The sequence below is a fragment of the Aulostomus chinensis genome, chromosome 7, assembly GCF_037954235.1.
Source record: "Aulostomus chinensis isolate RoL2024-O1b breed Wild chromosome 7, RoL_Achi_v1.0, whole genome shotgun sequence".
Classification (NCBI taxonomy): domain Eukaryota; kingdom Metazoa; phylum Chordata; class Actinopteri; order Syngnathiformes; family Aulostomidae; genus Aulostomus; species Aulostomus chinensis.
Window position 1 is genome coordinate 29521880 of NC_141326.1, and position 15452 is coordinate 29537331.

The 15452-nt window shown below is 46.8% G+C and overlaps 1 protein-coding gene across 3 annotated transcripts in view; it reads left to right on the forward strand.

Moving 5' to 3' along the window:
- pot1 (protection of telomeres 1 homolog) overlaps nucleotides 1-15452 on the forward strand; it is a 41817-nt gene that overhangs the window by 18102 nt on the left and 8263 nt on the right. For all 3 annotated transcript variants that reach the window (XR_015117277.1, XM_086209812.1, XM_086209811.1), the window contains 3 exons: nucleotides 1640-1770; nucleotides 1868-2161; nucleotides 3646-3801. Coding sequence is in view for 2 of the 3 variants with exons in the window: in XM_086209812.1 (XP_086065938.1) it covers nucleotides 1640-1770; nucleotides 1868-2161; nucleotides 3646-3801 (581 nt within the window). In the remaining variant the exon portion in view is untranslated. The remainder of the gene's footprint in view (nucleotides 1-1639; nucleotides 1771-1867; nucleotides 2162-3645; nucleotides 3802-15452) is intronic.

Below are 15452 nucleotides of genomic sequence, written 5' to 3' on the forward strand. Positions count from 1 at the left end.
TTCTGAGCTTAAAGGCAGAAATGTCTTCATGAGCTGATAAAAGTTTTGCCTGGCTGGAAATGTCTCTAATCATTCCCCTGACAGTCCCAGAAAGGTGCGGAGGAGGCGGCGGAAGGGGCGGAGGGGAGCGTGACAGCAACACATATTTTCAGTTCACGTGTTGGTCGTCGAATAATGGACGTCTAAGTTTGAACAGGCTGCTCATCCGGCATTAGGAGCTCTGGTGCTCATCATCACCACACAGGAAGCTGTGCTAATCTAATCCACTGAACCTTCGAAAACACTGCTTCGTCATTTATTCCATTTCGCTCTTTCCCCGTGGCGGTTAGAGGCTGTGAAGTGTAGAGGAAGCTGTTTGACTTTAGGAACAGATGGCGGTTTGGCGCTGTGACGTCAGAGTCAGATGATGTAGGAACAGCCATGGATGTAGTGAGAGCACACAGAGCACGAGACGGCTCAGTCTGAATCTAGCTGCAGCCGTGTGTGTGTGTGTGTGTGTGTGTGTGTGTGTGTGTGTGTGTGTGTGTAAAAGCAAGCCACACAGAGAGAGAGAGAGAGAGAGAGAGAGAGCAGTGTGTCTCTTGTAGAACTGGTCCAGACTCTGTCATCATGTTTGTGGAGCCTTCAGGCGCCTTTAAAGTAAAAACAGATATTAGAAAAATCTATCTCATCAGACAGAGGAGACACATACACACACACACACACACACACACACACACACACACACGTGTAAATATATCACTGTGCACACGAGTCTACAGCTACAAATACACACCATGAGGACAAACAGACAACAAATCATAGGTCATAATTTTTGACATATTACAAAGTATAGGACATCACTTTTCTCCATCATTCTTTCCTTTTCTCTCTCGGCAACTCAAAATGAACAAAGGCATCTCTACCAGTTGGTCGTGGAATATTCGGAACGTCCTGGAAGTTGCACAACTTGAGCTGTTTTTTTTTTTGGTAGATTCTTGATGTCGTGTTTCATCATCCAATGATGTTTATTTTTACAAAGTAAATGGTAAATGGACTCAATTTTATAGAGCGCTTTTCTACCTTAGCAGCACTCCAAGCTCTTTACAGTGTCGTCTCATTCACCCGTTCACACACACACACACTGATGGTGGAGCTGCCATGCAAGGCGCCAACCTACTCATCAGGAGCAATTATGGGTTCAGTATCTTGCTCAAGGACATTTTGACATGGTCACCGGGGTCCAGGATCGAACCAGCGACCCTTTGGTTGCTAGACGGCCCCTCTACCCCTGAGCCATGCCGCCCAAAGTAGGATTAGAAAGTTGGAGAAGGGTGAAAATGGTCTGAGATCTTGTTTTTAACAAGCTGTAATAACCCTGGACCCCGTCCTAATTAATTTCCTGAGAATTAGTCGATCACCAAAATATGTATTTCGTGAATTTAAAAAATAAACGGGTCATGGAGCGTTTCCTCAGTCAACAGTCTGTCCTGAGGCTTTCTGCAAAAGTAGAGTAAATATGCTTTTCTAACACAGGAAATAGGAAATGGAGGCCTCTCTAATTGAAGCCAGTCACCAATGACCCCAAGGCTTCAGCAGAGCCTCGACTCTCCTCAGTCTCGGTGTTCAGCCAAAGATGTGATCAGGTTCGTCTCCACAGATTTCTGCTCCAGCCTGAAGATTACGGATCAGTCCAACCAGAAGATCAGCTGCACCGTCTTCTGTAAGGAGCTGAAGAACCACCCCCAGATCTTCCAGAATGGAGACATCGTCCGCATGCACAGGGTCAAGGTTCGGACGGATTATTTCAGTAACCGCATCTTGTGATGATTTCAAATCTATGATGTCATCTTGAAGACAAACTGGTTGCTTGATCTGGTTTGCACAGGCTCAGCGTTACAATGACTCCCTCATGCTGGTCAACACCTTCGGTTTTTCTGTGCTGACATTTGACGGGACGGTTGGCGCTGACATAGAGCCCCGGACCTCCAGCTCCTCCTTCCACTTCACCCAGGAGGACCGTCGGACTGTGGAGGAGCTACGATCCTGGGCCGCCAGCCAGGCGCTTCTTGCCCCGGCTCCCACGATCCCTCTATCTGCTGTTCAACCCAAAGCGTACTTTGACCTGACCTGCCAGCTACTAGCCAAAGCTACCGTAGACAGCACCTGCACGCTGCTGAGGGTAAGAGAACAGGAAAATAACCTTCTTACCCTTAAGGACGAGGAGGTCCTGTCCATGGTGGCGTTTGCCTCTTGTCTGTCAGCAGGATAACACAGAAACTCTGATTATGTACCAAACTTAGTGGAGAGGTGGCGATTGGACCAAGGAAGAACCAGGTACATTGGGGGGCAGCGTATTTACTCTGTTACCTGTCGTAATTGGGTGCTAGGAGCTTTGTTTTACCATGAATACACACCAGTTTTGGTAAAAACACCATCAGAATGGAACATTTAACTGGGAATGCAGGATAATTGTCCTCTCTGGGAACTCTGTGACGGGTAAACTTTGGTTAAGAAGCGTTTCTGTGACGAGGAGGCGGCCATGTTGGATATTTGTCCAAAGAGCGGAAAATTGTAGTAACAGGTAACCTAGTTTGAAGACACTGACAAGCTGAGTGTAAGTCAGAGCGCCACCTCGTGGTTACAGGAGGTAAGGCTACCATACATCACCCAGTAGAGGCAGAAGGTGATATTTGCCCCACAGCGGAGCATCGGTCAGGTTTCCCTCTCGCTGGCTCTTTGGAGCAGCTTGGTACTCGTGGGGATGTGAGGGTCGGCTCATTGAACCTGTAGCTTGGGGCCGAGCACCAGAGTACCAGGGGCTTTCTCGTCCTGACTTGGACCTTCCTAAGGCACTCAAAGACAAAGAGGCCCTACATATGTTGCAGTAACATCTAGTAGTGTTTCATTTATTTCCTAATCCCAAAATATGCTTTTTACTTCTGCCCAGGAGTCTATTGATTTTGAAACGGATGTAGATCGCTGGGTTTTTCCTGTTCGAATAATTAAGCTGTTTTCCCTCCATCTTCATCTGTCTTGTAGGAAATCCACTTGACAGTTGGGGGGGTCATGTATTTTATATGGGCCCTGAGATGTTTTACCTGCCACCCAGGTCTCTGAGCAGAAAGAGGCTGTAAGTGATGGCTGGTTCCCTGCCAGCGCGGCTGATAGAGGAGATAAATTTGAACAGGATTTGGCAGTGACTGCTGGTCTGCTGCCAGTCTGAGCTCATTGATTTCTAAAAGGCAGCTCTGAGCCTGCTGTTACATAATGACTCATAGAACCAGCAGAAGATGATGTGCAAATCACAAGTTATTAGAAGAGAAGCGCGTTTCTGTACTCACCGAATCTTCAGGCAGCGTCAAGATTGTTAAACCGTTCTGCTCTCCACTTTAATATTGTACAATTTAGACATGAAATACGTCTGACTGGGAAGGAGCAGATTTGTCATCTTCTGCAGACTCAGGATGAGTGTTGTTGCCATCGTAAAAAGATCTAGATTCACTTCAGAGAAGGAGCGATTTGTCAGCGTGTGTTGTTCTGAATAAAAGACTTGAACAGACCTCCGTCCTCAGGTTTGTCTCACAAACCTCCAGCTGGTCGGAGCAAAGCTGCGTCCTGTTCTCTTCAGCACCGTTGTGTCATCGTCTTCTATGTTTTTTCCAGGTGTGGGATGGGACCAGGTGTCCTCACAATCTCCTGAAGGTGATGGTCAACCCCAACACCGTGGAGGGCCCGACCTCCTTCTCTGTAGAGCAAGAGCGGCTCATCGCTAACATCCTGGTCTACGACAACCACGTCCACTCAGCCCACCCACTGAAGGTCAGAGCTCACCGACCGAATCTTAAAATTGAAAGCTGACAAGAATAGTTCATCCAGTTAATAATTCCCAGGAACTGATAAAAACACGTAGTGTGAGGAACGATTGTAGATCTCACAGCGCAGCCGCATCTGTGTCACAAGCTGTGCTTCCACTTCATTGTCATGCGAGAAGAGAAACGCGTATTTGGTGAGTTCCTATCAGCTGGTTTGGAGTGAATAAACGAGGCCCCGTGATGGTGGCGGTAGAAGAAGAACCAGTTACCAGTGAATAATCGAGAGGTGAGGTGAAGAACAGTAACCTTCAGTTGGACGCTTGTCCTGCAGTACCAGCCAGTTTTGGACGCATCGCCGGTGTCGAGAGCCCAAGATCCGTATCGGTGAAGGTGTCGGTGGTGGAGGCGGCTGCCCGCTCGTGTCAGTTACAGATCCGTGACATCACAAGCTATTTGACAAAGGGGTATAAAAGTTTTTTTCTCAATTGATAACCGCCGTGTTGGCCTCTAAAAACACGCCGGTCCTGCAGGGTTTTATTTTGAAGGCCATGTAAAGAGAGCAGACTCCCGCCAAGGTCCATGTAATACTTCCTGACAAATGGATAAAAATGTCTTCTTCAGCTGGTCCAAAACCTAATGGGTTCTTCCTTGGCCAGCGCTTCACCCCTCCACCGAGAAAATCAAATAACCACCAGAGGCAGGTGAAAACATAACGTCTCTGTCGGAGGCAAAAAGGAAAGTATTTAAAGTACAGCAGAACAAACAGGCCTCAGCCAGCCGTCCCTGTACATGGAGCTCAGCAGCAGGTCGTGTCTCTGCTGTCTCACAGTCCTGAGTCTCACAGAGGGTTGTTCCTGCTGACTGCACACGCGTTTATCTGATGGGGTGAGAATCCGTTAGCGTCTTCCGTGGGATGTTGGTTTGAACCTTCAGGAATGATGGATGACGGCAAGTTCACACATTTGCTTCTGGAGCCCTGTGAGCTGATAGCATCGAGTGGAAAGTGAACAGGGGAGGAGTGATAAAACTGGAGTTGAGCTCAGGCCTCTGTTGTTGCTGAGGCTGATGGGAGGTGCAGGACAAGAAGGAAGCAAGTGATCGATTTACTTTTTATTGGTTCTTCTGAGGTCTTGATACTTTGTATTGAGGCTGCATGTTTTTCTTTTTTAAATGCGATTATTTTGTCTGGTATTGCGATGTGAATTGCAGTATTGGAACAAATGATTTTACAACATGATTCTCATTTTCTTTAAAACAACAACATTATAAAGCAATGGATGTGATGGGGGGTCTGACTGGAAAAAAGATGTTTTTTTAAGTTCGTCCAGTATGATGTGGAGGCGGGACGTCTCTGCAGCACCACAGTGTTTAATCTAAATGGTATTTTGACACATAATTTAAAATAATTATACTTTTCTGTGATTTTAAAATCCCAGTAGGTCATATTGGGATTAAATTTGCAGCCTTATTTTGTATCCGTTGTGTCTGTGATGCTGTGCTACGACTGGAGGATCAGTTTGCCGTTATTTTGTCCACAATTTCTGTCATAAAATCCTCGTTCCCTCCCTGCTCGTGGCTGAGATGTAAGAGCTCAGTGACCTCAGGAGAAAAGAAGTTCGACAGGTCAGAAACAGTCTCAACAACTGGATAAAAAAAAACCAACCTGGTGTATCACTCCAAATGATACGGAGCGCTTTATTAGGAGGGCAAACTGACTGTGAGCCCAGCCGACATGTCACTGCTGATGAGTAGCCGCTCACTGAGGAGCGAAAGATTCATGCTTCAAAGGTAAGAGGTGTTATCCTCTCAGCCAGGAGAAATTCACCGCATTCTTCTTTTGACGTGAACAGGCTAAACATCAATTAACTTCTAAGATCTTTGAGTACCGGCACTCACAAAGCCCTGAGGAGACGCGGAGAATCCAGACGAAGAGTTCAGAGTAACCTCTGTTTGTAGACTTCTTTGTGGAGACGTGAGAATCTTTCCAGATCTCAGCCAGCAGCTCGTGAGAGTGATGCTGTTGCTGATTATTTCTGGACGGCACTGCCAGAATCAGAACAAGGCGTCGTAGACTTTGAACTGTTTATCTTGATTAGAAGTTTCTTATGATTCCCCACATGGGAGATCTCTCTTCTTCCAGTTGGACATCAAACACCGTGTTTAACAACCATCCACTAATTTAACCTTTGCTCGTGTTTAAATACCCCAAATACTGCCCACACCAAGGATTCAGCTAGCAGTGGGTTGTGGTGGAGTTACCGTGCGTGCGTTTGGCGTTGGTAAGGGGAAGCGCTGAGTCCACTGGCTGCATTTCATACAGCTTCTCCTCTATTTGATGTTTCTCTGCACAAAATCCATCAGAGTCTCTTTAGAATGATTTCTCTCGCTGAGGAAGAGGCATATCTGTCTTTATTTTGAGACTGGGTTATATCACACACACACTCACACACCGTTGTATAGCTGCAGGTTCTCTCCTGTCCTGTTATCGCTGGCAGGTTTATTGCTCAGCTCTCTTGAACACATTGTACACTGATTCTTTGCTGGATTTAGAGCGGCTCATTCTGACCCCAGTTTAAAGAAGTATCTCTCAAGTTGTGTGTGTGGATCTGGCACCGGAAAGAAGAAGGGTTGTGTGTCCAGACGAGAGGAGTAAAGACTCACCGGTGTATCGACGTGGGCCGGATCTAACGTGTAAGAAGATGCGGCTGTATCAGTCAAGGCGTTGTGTACAGGTGAAGAGCTGAACGTCCGATCGATGCAGCGGCCAGTTTACTTTGGAGCGCTCTTTAAATCCTGTCGGTCAGAACAAAAGTTGACTCCTGCCAAACACTCCCCTAAATCAGCTCCTTCTATGGAACTACTTCCAATGTAATCATACCAAAATTTGAGAATAATGGAGAGAATGAATGATTGGCTGTCTTGCATCAGTTTGCTCTTATAAAGTTCTTACACAGAACAGCCTCGTGAGAGCGCTCCTGAGAATACTCTGTGTCCTTTTATGCTTTTGTCCACTGCTAATCAGCCCGCAGCAGCCGGTGGCCCAGTCGGCGAGAGGAGAGTTTGCAGGAAACTGGGACCTCACGTGTCCTTTTATTACATGCTTGCAAGGACGTGGTCCATCCTGTAATAATCACAAATAACAGCTCTAGCAGGGGAGACGGCGCTCCTGCTGCAGGAGTAATCCCACACGCCCAGAGACGCTGCTCGCCTTCACATTCAGAGATGAATACGTCTGCACTGACCAGGCTTATATCTGTGGTGGGGGTGGTGCTTGAGGCGCTCACACCCTGCTTTTATTCACACACTGTTCTTCTTGTTTAACATCTAAAAAAAAAAAAAAAAAAAAAAAGGGCCTCAGATCTTTGCAGACTTGAGGGCTCGATGATGTTTCTGGACGTGTGTGCTTCTCAGAACAGCTCGTTCAGTGCAAAACAATCAAAAGCTGTGATTGCCATAACCGAGCTGACGGCCACAGCAGCACCGTGGGATGCTGCGTGTCTCAGGGTTTTCTTCCATTTCACCAGCGAAAAACCTCGGGGGGGGGGGGGGGGCAAAAAAGACCAATGCAGTTTTGGTGTTTTGTGCGGAATCAAGAGCCATTGGCCATAAATATCCCCCATAATGTCCAAGTCCACATGCAGCTGCTGGAATATTCCACCACCTGAAAGGGTCGTAACGGCGCACTGCGGACAGACCGGCTCAGCGTGAGGGCAGGGAGGGGGGAGCGTCCATTAAATAGTTTATTCAAAATAAACAGACAACTAATTGTGCAATAAGCTTGAAACGTGAAGACGAGCAGAGTTCGTCGTGGGGGAAGTGTGTGGCTGAGTGAGAGATGTGTGCGTTCGATGTGGTGAACTAAACCAGGAGTTGTGGAGCCCAGGGGGAGGGAGGGAGGAATCAGACTGATGTCTTTGCCCTTGGTGGAGGTCTCCACAGGTGCCACCACCACCTGAACGAGCCTCCCTGGCCAGTGAGACGCCGCAGGCAGAGAGGGAGAGGCCGTAGCAACAGACGGATGAAAAAAACTGTCAACTTTCAGTCAAAACCAGTGGTTAGGAAAATAAAAGACAAATGCACACACAACATAATTTGGACCGGGGAGAGCAGCCTGATGCCCCCCCCCCCCTCCCCGTGCGTTGCTTCACTCCCAGGTGAAAAGATGCAGCCGACGATGCCACGTGATGGAGGAAACGTGGTGGTGTGCAGGGACCAGGGCAGCTCGTTGGGGGAGGAATAGGAGGAAACCATTATGCTGGTACCAAATCTGGTGTTGAGAATTGTATGAATTCAGCGGTACCGGAACTTTCAAAATTGTGGTTTCGTGACAACTATGGCTTTACACAGGGACCCCCCCCCCCCCCAGGTGACACATTTCTGGACTCAGAACCAGGTTTTAGCTGGTCTGGTTTCCCTCCAGCCCTTGTTCATGGTGTGTTAGCAGCTCTGGTCACAGTTCAGCGGACTCATGATGAATTGTTTATCTTTTATATTGAGTAACTCAGGTGAATATTTTAAAGTTGCTCAACCCAAACTTGGAGTTGAGACTATTAAAGGCACTCCTATTCCTTATTCCGAATGTTTGCTCCATTTAGTAATAGTTCGCTGAAGTGGAGGGAAATTCCTCACATTCATTTTCTTAATCATGGCCGTGTGCAGGGATCATCTGTCAGACGATGGTGCCGAGTCATTCAAACGGTCAGTCTTTCACCGCTTTAACAACTCTCTGCTGTGTGCTCGTGATGCACATCCACACTCGACCCTGGGGGCGTTGGAGAGCTCTTCACCGTCAAACAAAGCCACCTCATTACACAGAAAATTCTTTAACTGCAGCTAAACGCTGAAAATACATTTGATCAACACGTTATTTAACTTGAAACGAGCCTGGAGGTAATGAGTCTGAAGCTCTGTGTTGAGTGAGCTCATCTGCAGGTCACTGCATTAAGTTTAACCTCCGGAGGTTTTTCAAGCAGAGCAGAAAATGTGACCCCAACCTGAAGCCTCTGATGGTGCTGATGAAGCGGATCTGTGGGATACACGATTATTCAGGTCAAAATGTGTCTGCCAAATGCTCTTTAGTAGCGAGGCAGAATGTTCTTCCCTGCGTTATGAAGTTAACTTTTGTGCAGCTAAACACATCGACACTGAAGATCAAATAAGTTTGGGATTTAACACTCAAAATCCAAAAGTTTTGTTTTCAAATCCAAATGTTTGTTCGGTCACTTTGTGATTCCCATGAAGAAATTCTCTCCGTGTGGTCAGCAGTTGATACAAACGAGGACACAAGGGAGGGAAGACAAAAGGTGACAACGAGTCATAATTCATTGACTCAATAAGTCCCAGAGTTCTGCTTGCTGGTGAGCTGAGTGACGCCTCTGTCTTGGCTAAACCCTCCCCAGCTGCTGCTGTCATGGTGTCGGCCCGTAGAAACATGACCAACATCTTTTAGCGTTTCTGCCTCGGCTGAAACTTGTTACCTCAGAACGCATGATGACATCAGGAGCCAATCGGTATCTTCAGAAATTAGTCTCCTTTTCTCTGATATCACCGTCATTCCAGCCCAGTGGTCATGTTAGGGATGAGGTGTGTTTGTAGTCCAACAGGAAGTGGTCATGTTAGGGATGAGGTGTGTTTGTAGTCCAACAGGAAGTGGTCATGTTAGGGATGAGGTGTGTTTGTAGTCCAACAGGAAGTGGTCATGTTATGGATGAGGTGTGTTTGTAGTCCAACAGGAAGTGGTCATGTTAGGGATGAGGTGTTTTTGTAGTCCAACAGGAAGTGGTCATGTTATGGATGAGGTGTGTTTGTAGTCCAACAGGAAGTGGTCATGTTAGGGATGAGGTGTGTTTGTAGTCCAACAGGAAGTGGTCATGTCAGGGATGAGGTGTGTTTGTAGTCCAACAGGAAGTGGTCATGTCAGGGATGAGGTGTGTTTGTAGTCCAACAGGAAGTGGTCATGTCAGGGATGAGGTGTGTTTGTAGTCCAACAGGAAGTGGTCATGTTAGGGATGAGGTGTGTTTGTAGTCCAACAGGAAGTGGTCATGTTAGGGATGAGGTGTGTTTGTAGTCCAACAGGAAGTGGTCATGTCAGGGATGAGGTGTGTTTGTAGTCCAACAGGAAGTGGTCATGTCAGGGATGAGGTGTGTTTGTAGTCCAACAGGAAGTGGTCATGTCAGGGATGAGGTGTGTTTGTAGTCCAACAGGAAGTGGTCATGTCAGGGATGAGGTGTGTTTGTAGTCCAACAGGAAGTGGTCATGTCAGGGATGAGGTGTGTTTGTAGTCCAACAGGAAGTGGTCATGTCAGGGATGAGGTGTGTTTGTAGTCCTGCTCTGCACTCCCCATCTTTTCCAAACTAAAACTTGAGCAGAGTGAATGAAGGGAGTGGCGTGATCACAGCAGCAGGAGGCGGGGCTGTGTGTCAGCTAATATTTAACCGTAGCTAATTCAGGAGATTCTTGTCTGTTGTATTGAAATGCCACCTGTAGGTGCCGCTGTTCAAATGTTGCTCTGAGGGAAACGTGCAGCAGTCACAGCTGCTTACGCCTCAGGATCTTCCAGTCATAATTATTTTCCTCTCCCTTAATTTTTCTCTGAATCCCTAAAATTCCAGCTGTGTACCTGCCCAACGTTCTTATCTGGGCTTTTTAAAATCTCCCCATCACTTTGAGTCGCAACACCTCGTCCCGCCTACATCGGCTCTAAACAGGTATCAGAGGTCTCTGTGCTCACACGTGGCTGATAGAAGGATCCAGGTACCCACACAAACGCTGCTCTAGACTCCAAATGGTGGAGAGGAACTCAGTCCAAACGGTGAAGGCCTGTAAGTAGGATGATGGAACATGGTTAAAATATCCCTTTGATTTGATTTATTCTGATACACACACACACACACAATGCAAGCCTTTACACCTAAGAAGTGTTTGAACAGAAATATTTCCCCCAATTACCAGGCTCCTCTTGTGAATCATCTGCAATATTGTGTGAAATCGACTGAGGCGTTTCTGTTAGACGAAGGCCTTCAGAGGTGAGAAAGGAGCCCATTATGATGAAAAGAGAAGCTGAGAACAAGGAGGAACAGCGCTGCTGTGTGTGTGTGTGTGTGTGTGTGTGTGTGTCCTCCATCATTGATTCCCTCAGAAACACACTCAGATAAATCCTCCAGCAGACTTAATCAAAACATCAAAAAGTCACATGTAGCAGCTGATCACTCCTACGCCATCTTTTCGAGCAGCAGCTCTCGTACGTCTGCTTGCATGATGAGCCTCCAGATTACCGCGCGCTGCTACGCTCCAGTTGGACGCTGTTACGTTTCATGGGCTCAAGATAACCTATTAGTTTTTATTTGACTTTGTTCTGGGGCTGAAGTGGCTGAAAGGTGGTGAAGAGCTGCTTAATCTTAAAGTGATACTTCACCCAAGAAGTCTGTTGAGCCCCTCAGGTCCTCACTGTAAGAGAAGTGGGAAGAGTTTTGTGGAGCCAGCCACGTATATTTAGCTTGAAGCTAACAGAGACTGATGGCTAACAACAACAACAAAAGAACTGTCCACAAATGTCGATTTACAAACTCCAGGTCATCGTCCGTTATAATCCACATCTTTTTAATCCGGCAATATGCTCAGTAATCCACAAACACCTGGATTTGAGCGAAAGAGAAAGTCAACACTTCGGGTTAGGCGCTAACGTGGTGAGTGCCACACCGGCGTGGTTGTAGTCGATCCGAACAGACCTGCTGCCGCGACCGCCGGTGTCTCCAGTTTCTCTGATCTTTTGATGGTTGTAGTTTGTTGTTGTAGTTTGTTGTTGTTGTTGTTGGCACGATGTTTGAAGTCCTGAACCTGTGGTGAAGCACACGGCACGGCTCATCAGAGCAGCTTTGATGCAGGTTTGTTTATTGGATGTTTTGGCTCTGCATTTTGAGGCCTGCGTTCTTCGTCAGGCCGCTGCGACGCTTGAATTCCTTGGTTCTGGGATCGATTCAGTAAATCTGTCTCATGGATGTAACAATAAAACAGGACAAACAAAACAGGCGAAAGCTCAAGTTGGTATATTCCGTTTTGCTCACGTGCCGAGGGTTAATGTGCTGACCATGCATGGACCCAATTGTCGGATTTGTTTGTTAAAATCAGCAAGTTGTTTTTGACGGAACATGTGACCGCATCTTAATGCCTGAATTAGTCACAGCCTGGAGACTCTGATTGCAGGGGCTTGTTTTACATGCCCGTCTGGATCCAGCCGGTGGAGTTAATTACTGCTTCCTCTGTTCTCTTTAATGATCCTGAAATATTGCAGAGAAAGTTTGAGGCATTGATTGTTGTGTTGTCGCGATGAAGTCCGCTCGGCTCCAGCAGCTTCCTCTCATTATCTCATTTTTTGAGCACTCACAGTCGACCGATTGCACATTTCTGCATGGTTGCACGTTGGGAGGGTTGTTGAAGTAGTTTGCTGGACTAATGCAGCACGCTCTTTACTCCCACACACTTTCCTGTTTAGTGAGCACAGCTCGGAGGGAAATGAGGCTTCACGTCGGCCTGCAGGCTGGAATCCCGTCCAGAAACCACAGACCCCAACAGAATCGCCGCTTCTTGCGGCGCAGTCGACGGCGTCACACAGCCCTCATTCACACCGCCGCTTCATTACACAGCCCTCGTCTGTGAGGACCTTCATCCTGTTCGGATCATTTATTTAGATATTACATCTTCAGTCAGATTTATCTTTGTCAACGGGAGTGGGCGTAATGGCTAATCTGATTTAATTTGAGAAAGCTTTGATTTCCCAGACAGGATTTTTTCCTTCCCTTTGTCAGAGGGTCTGTCTGTCCTTCTGACTCCTCTTCACCCTTTTGATCGGAAAAACTGATGTAATGTTCATGGAGAGTAAAGGGGTTTGAAAAGTCTGCTCGCCAGTTCGAGTGTTGCTGAAACTTTTATGAACAGCCCGAGGGGCGGGTCTCCCCCGGCAACCATCTGACTCCTGAGCGACCTTGTGAACCACTTCAACCCGGTTTAGTTTTTCATGAAGCGCGACGCGGAACCAGAACACCGAGAACCACGGCTCTGAGATCCTCTCAACAGGTTTCTAGAGAATACAGTCAAAAAACTAGCAGTTGAGTCACATTGAGTATCGCTGTACAACACAAGAAACCAGGACGTACCGATGAAATCGATGGACTTGTTCACATCCGTCAGATTTCCTTCCCAATGTTTCTCAATTTTTAACCAGATTATCGATAGATGGAGAAAAGAGCTGATTCATGGAGCTAAGCAGTAGCTGGCACACTAGTTCTCCTGTCTGCGAGATGATGTCATGAAAATAGCACCGCCCAAACGTGAAGCCATCATCCTCAAGTGATTTTGAAGGATTAATTCCAGCAAGAAAATTAAAGAAAAATACTCGATCTTGGTTCCAAAGCCACTTTTATCTTGACATCAGTGTCATAAAAGTCAAATGTCCAACATGTACCGCATTCATGTCTTGGACTCGTCCAGCAATATTTGTTTTTGTGACTTGCCCAGGTATGCTAACCTACCCATCCACTGCCATTCATTGTGCTAAGCTAACTAGCAGCCTATCTGGGGATGTTTTGACAACCAGAGGATTACCCACAACATTGGGAAAGTTGGTTTGCCTTTAAATGATTTAGGGTTAGTAATATTTAGATAAGTATGCCAAGAGGCAGAGGAGCAGCCACGGTAAGCTCAGGGAATCTTTATTTTGTCCTTTTAGGGCTTCTGTAGATCAGACATGGCGGGCTCCAGGAAACGGAGGTATAAAAGCTCGTTCTAAACAAACAATTAATTTCAGGTGGTTCTGCATTAATGAACACCTAAATCTGACACACGGTGCCGTTAATTTAAGACGAGGTTTCCGGCGGGTCACATCCCCTTCTGCCCATGGAGTTGATTTTCCAGCACAAAGCGCCCCACTGTTGACTCAGGCAGTATCTGACTGGCTTTTAAAGCCCATTCTCTGCTGCGCCATAAAGAAGCCAGTGTGAAATGAGCAGTTTCTTCCTCCCAGTGAGGGCACAAGTTTTTTGGCTGCTTTATTGAGCCTCAGCTCAACAAGAAGTCGTAGAAGCCCAAAGCAATCTTTTGAATTTTAAGGAATCCCTTTTTACTGAGCAGCCGAGCAGCACTAATACCAGGAGACAGCGGCAGCAGCGTCTTGGCTGTTGGCGGTGGGTGGACGGTAGTGTTTAGTTTTCATACAGATCAAGTACTTACAGAAGCCGCCACAGGCGACTCCACTCTGCTTCCTGAGCCTCTTTAAAAAGAAAATGGTTTGTTTGCGGTGGAAGCTGCAGGAAGCCATTTTCTGTCAGACCGGCCGATTGCTCTCAGAGCTGGCAGCCGGTTTGTCCTATGGTCCCTGAACACCTCCTGTGAAAATACTGCTGGTGATAGTATGCCCATTATAAGTGAATTTAATCTCAACTGGATTATTTTATCGGTCAGAGAGCTCAAAAAGCCAATCATGCACTTTAACCATGCAGCCGATTCTCCTGCTGGTGGTTGCCATGCCAACTGTAGTAGTAATTATGAAGCTACAAGGTAATTCTTCTCTTGGGCATTTTATTTCCTTAAAATGTTTGAAGGCTTGGTAAAATCATCTGCAGTCACGCACAACAAGTTATCAACCCAGAGCCAATCGTCTGGTTATTGCCCTCATTTTGGGACAAAAATTGATTGTTTTTCGAATGCAGGAGGCGCCTGACGATGCATTCAAGAGCCTGGCAGGTGACATTGAAATGGCAGAAGAATATTGGGCGCCCTTCAAAAAATATCCTTACACACAAGTGTGTTCTTAAACGCTCTTCTTCTTCTTCTTCTTCTTCTTTTTTTAGCAATCAAATTCATATTGCAGACAAGATGTCTGCTTGTAAGTCCTCGCTCCTGACGTCTACAACCATCAGGCTTTGCTTTCACTTTATTAAAGTATTTTAGTGGATTATTGATTTAAAATTCCACTTTGGCGACATGATCAGTTCACCTTCGTACTGATGATCGTGTGTGTGTGTGTGTGTACGACGAAGCTGAGGAAGTCCTTCAGCGTGTCAGAACAAATGTGTGTCCTGCTGGCACGTTCAGGGCTTGTTGGGTTTTCCAGTTCATTCCAAAGGTGTTGGAGGAGTGGAGCTGCAGAAATCCATTTCCTCATGCTGTGTGCGGTGGTCAAGCACGGCCGCCGGGGACTCCACCATTTTCTCTACACCTGGGGAGTTTATTTTTATCTCTCTTTTCATGTCCACATATCAAAGGAACAAAGAGAGCTTGTGTTTAAATCCTCCTTCACATTGTGTTCATGTAGATGATGACACAATCAGCTGAAAGCTTTGGGCGTGTGACAGAGGGAACTCTACTTCTGGACGCACCGTGACCTCGGTCCTGGTTAGATGAGTCGGGTTGCGATCTGAACTCAGCGCTCCTTGTCTCAGCAGAATATCTCCTTGCTATAATCACACCTGGACACTCAGGACCAGGCGGGATCAGACATGAGGCTGGGTTCTATTGTCCTCGTTTGTCCTGGCGTGGATCCTCCTCACAGTCCCTCCGCATTAGTCACGGCTCAGTTCTCTCTACACCTGTTTCTAAACATAAACTCTGGTAAATACTGCTAAACTCTCGTGTAGCTCAGAGAAAATGCAGCCAGACCCC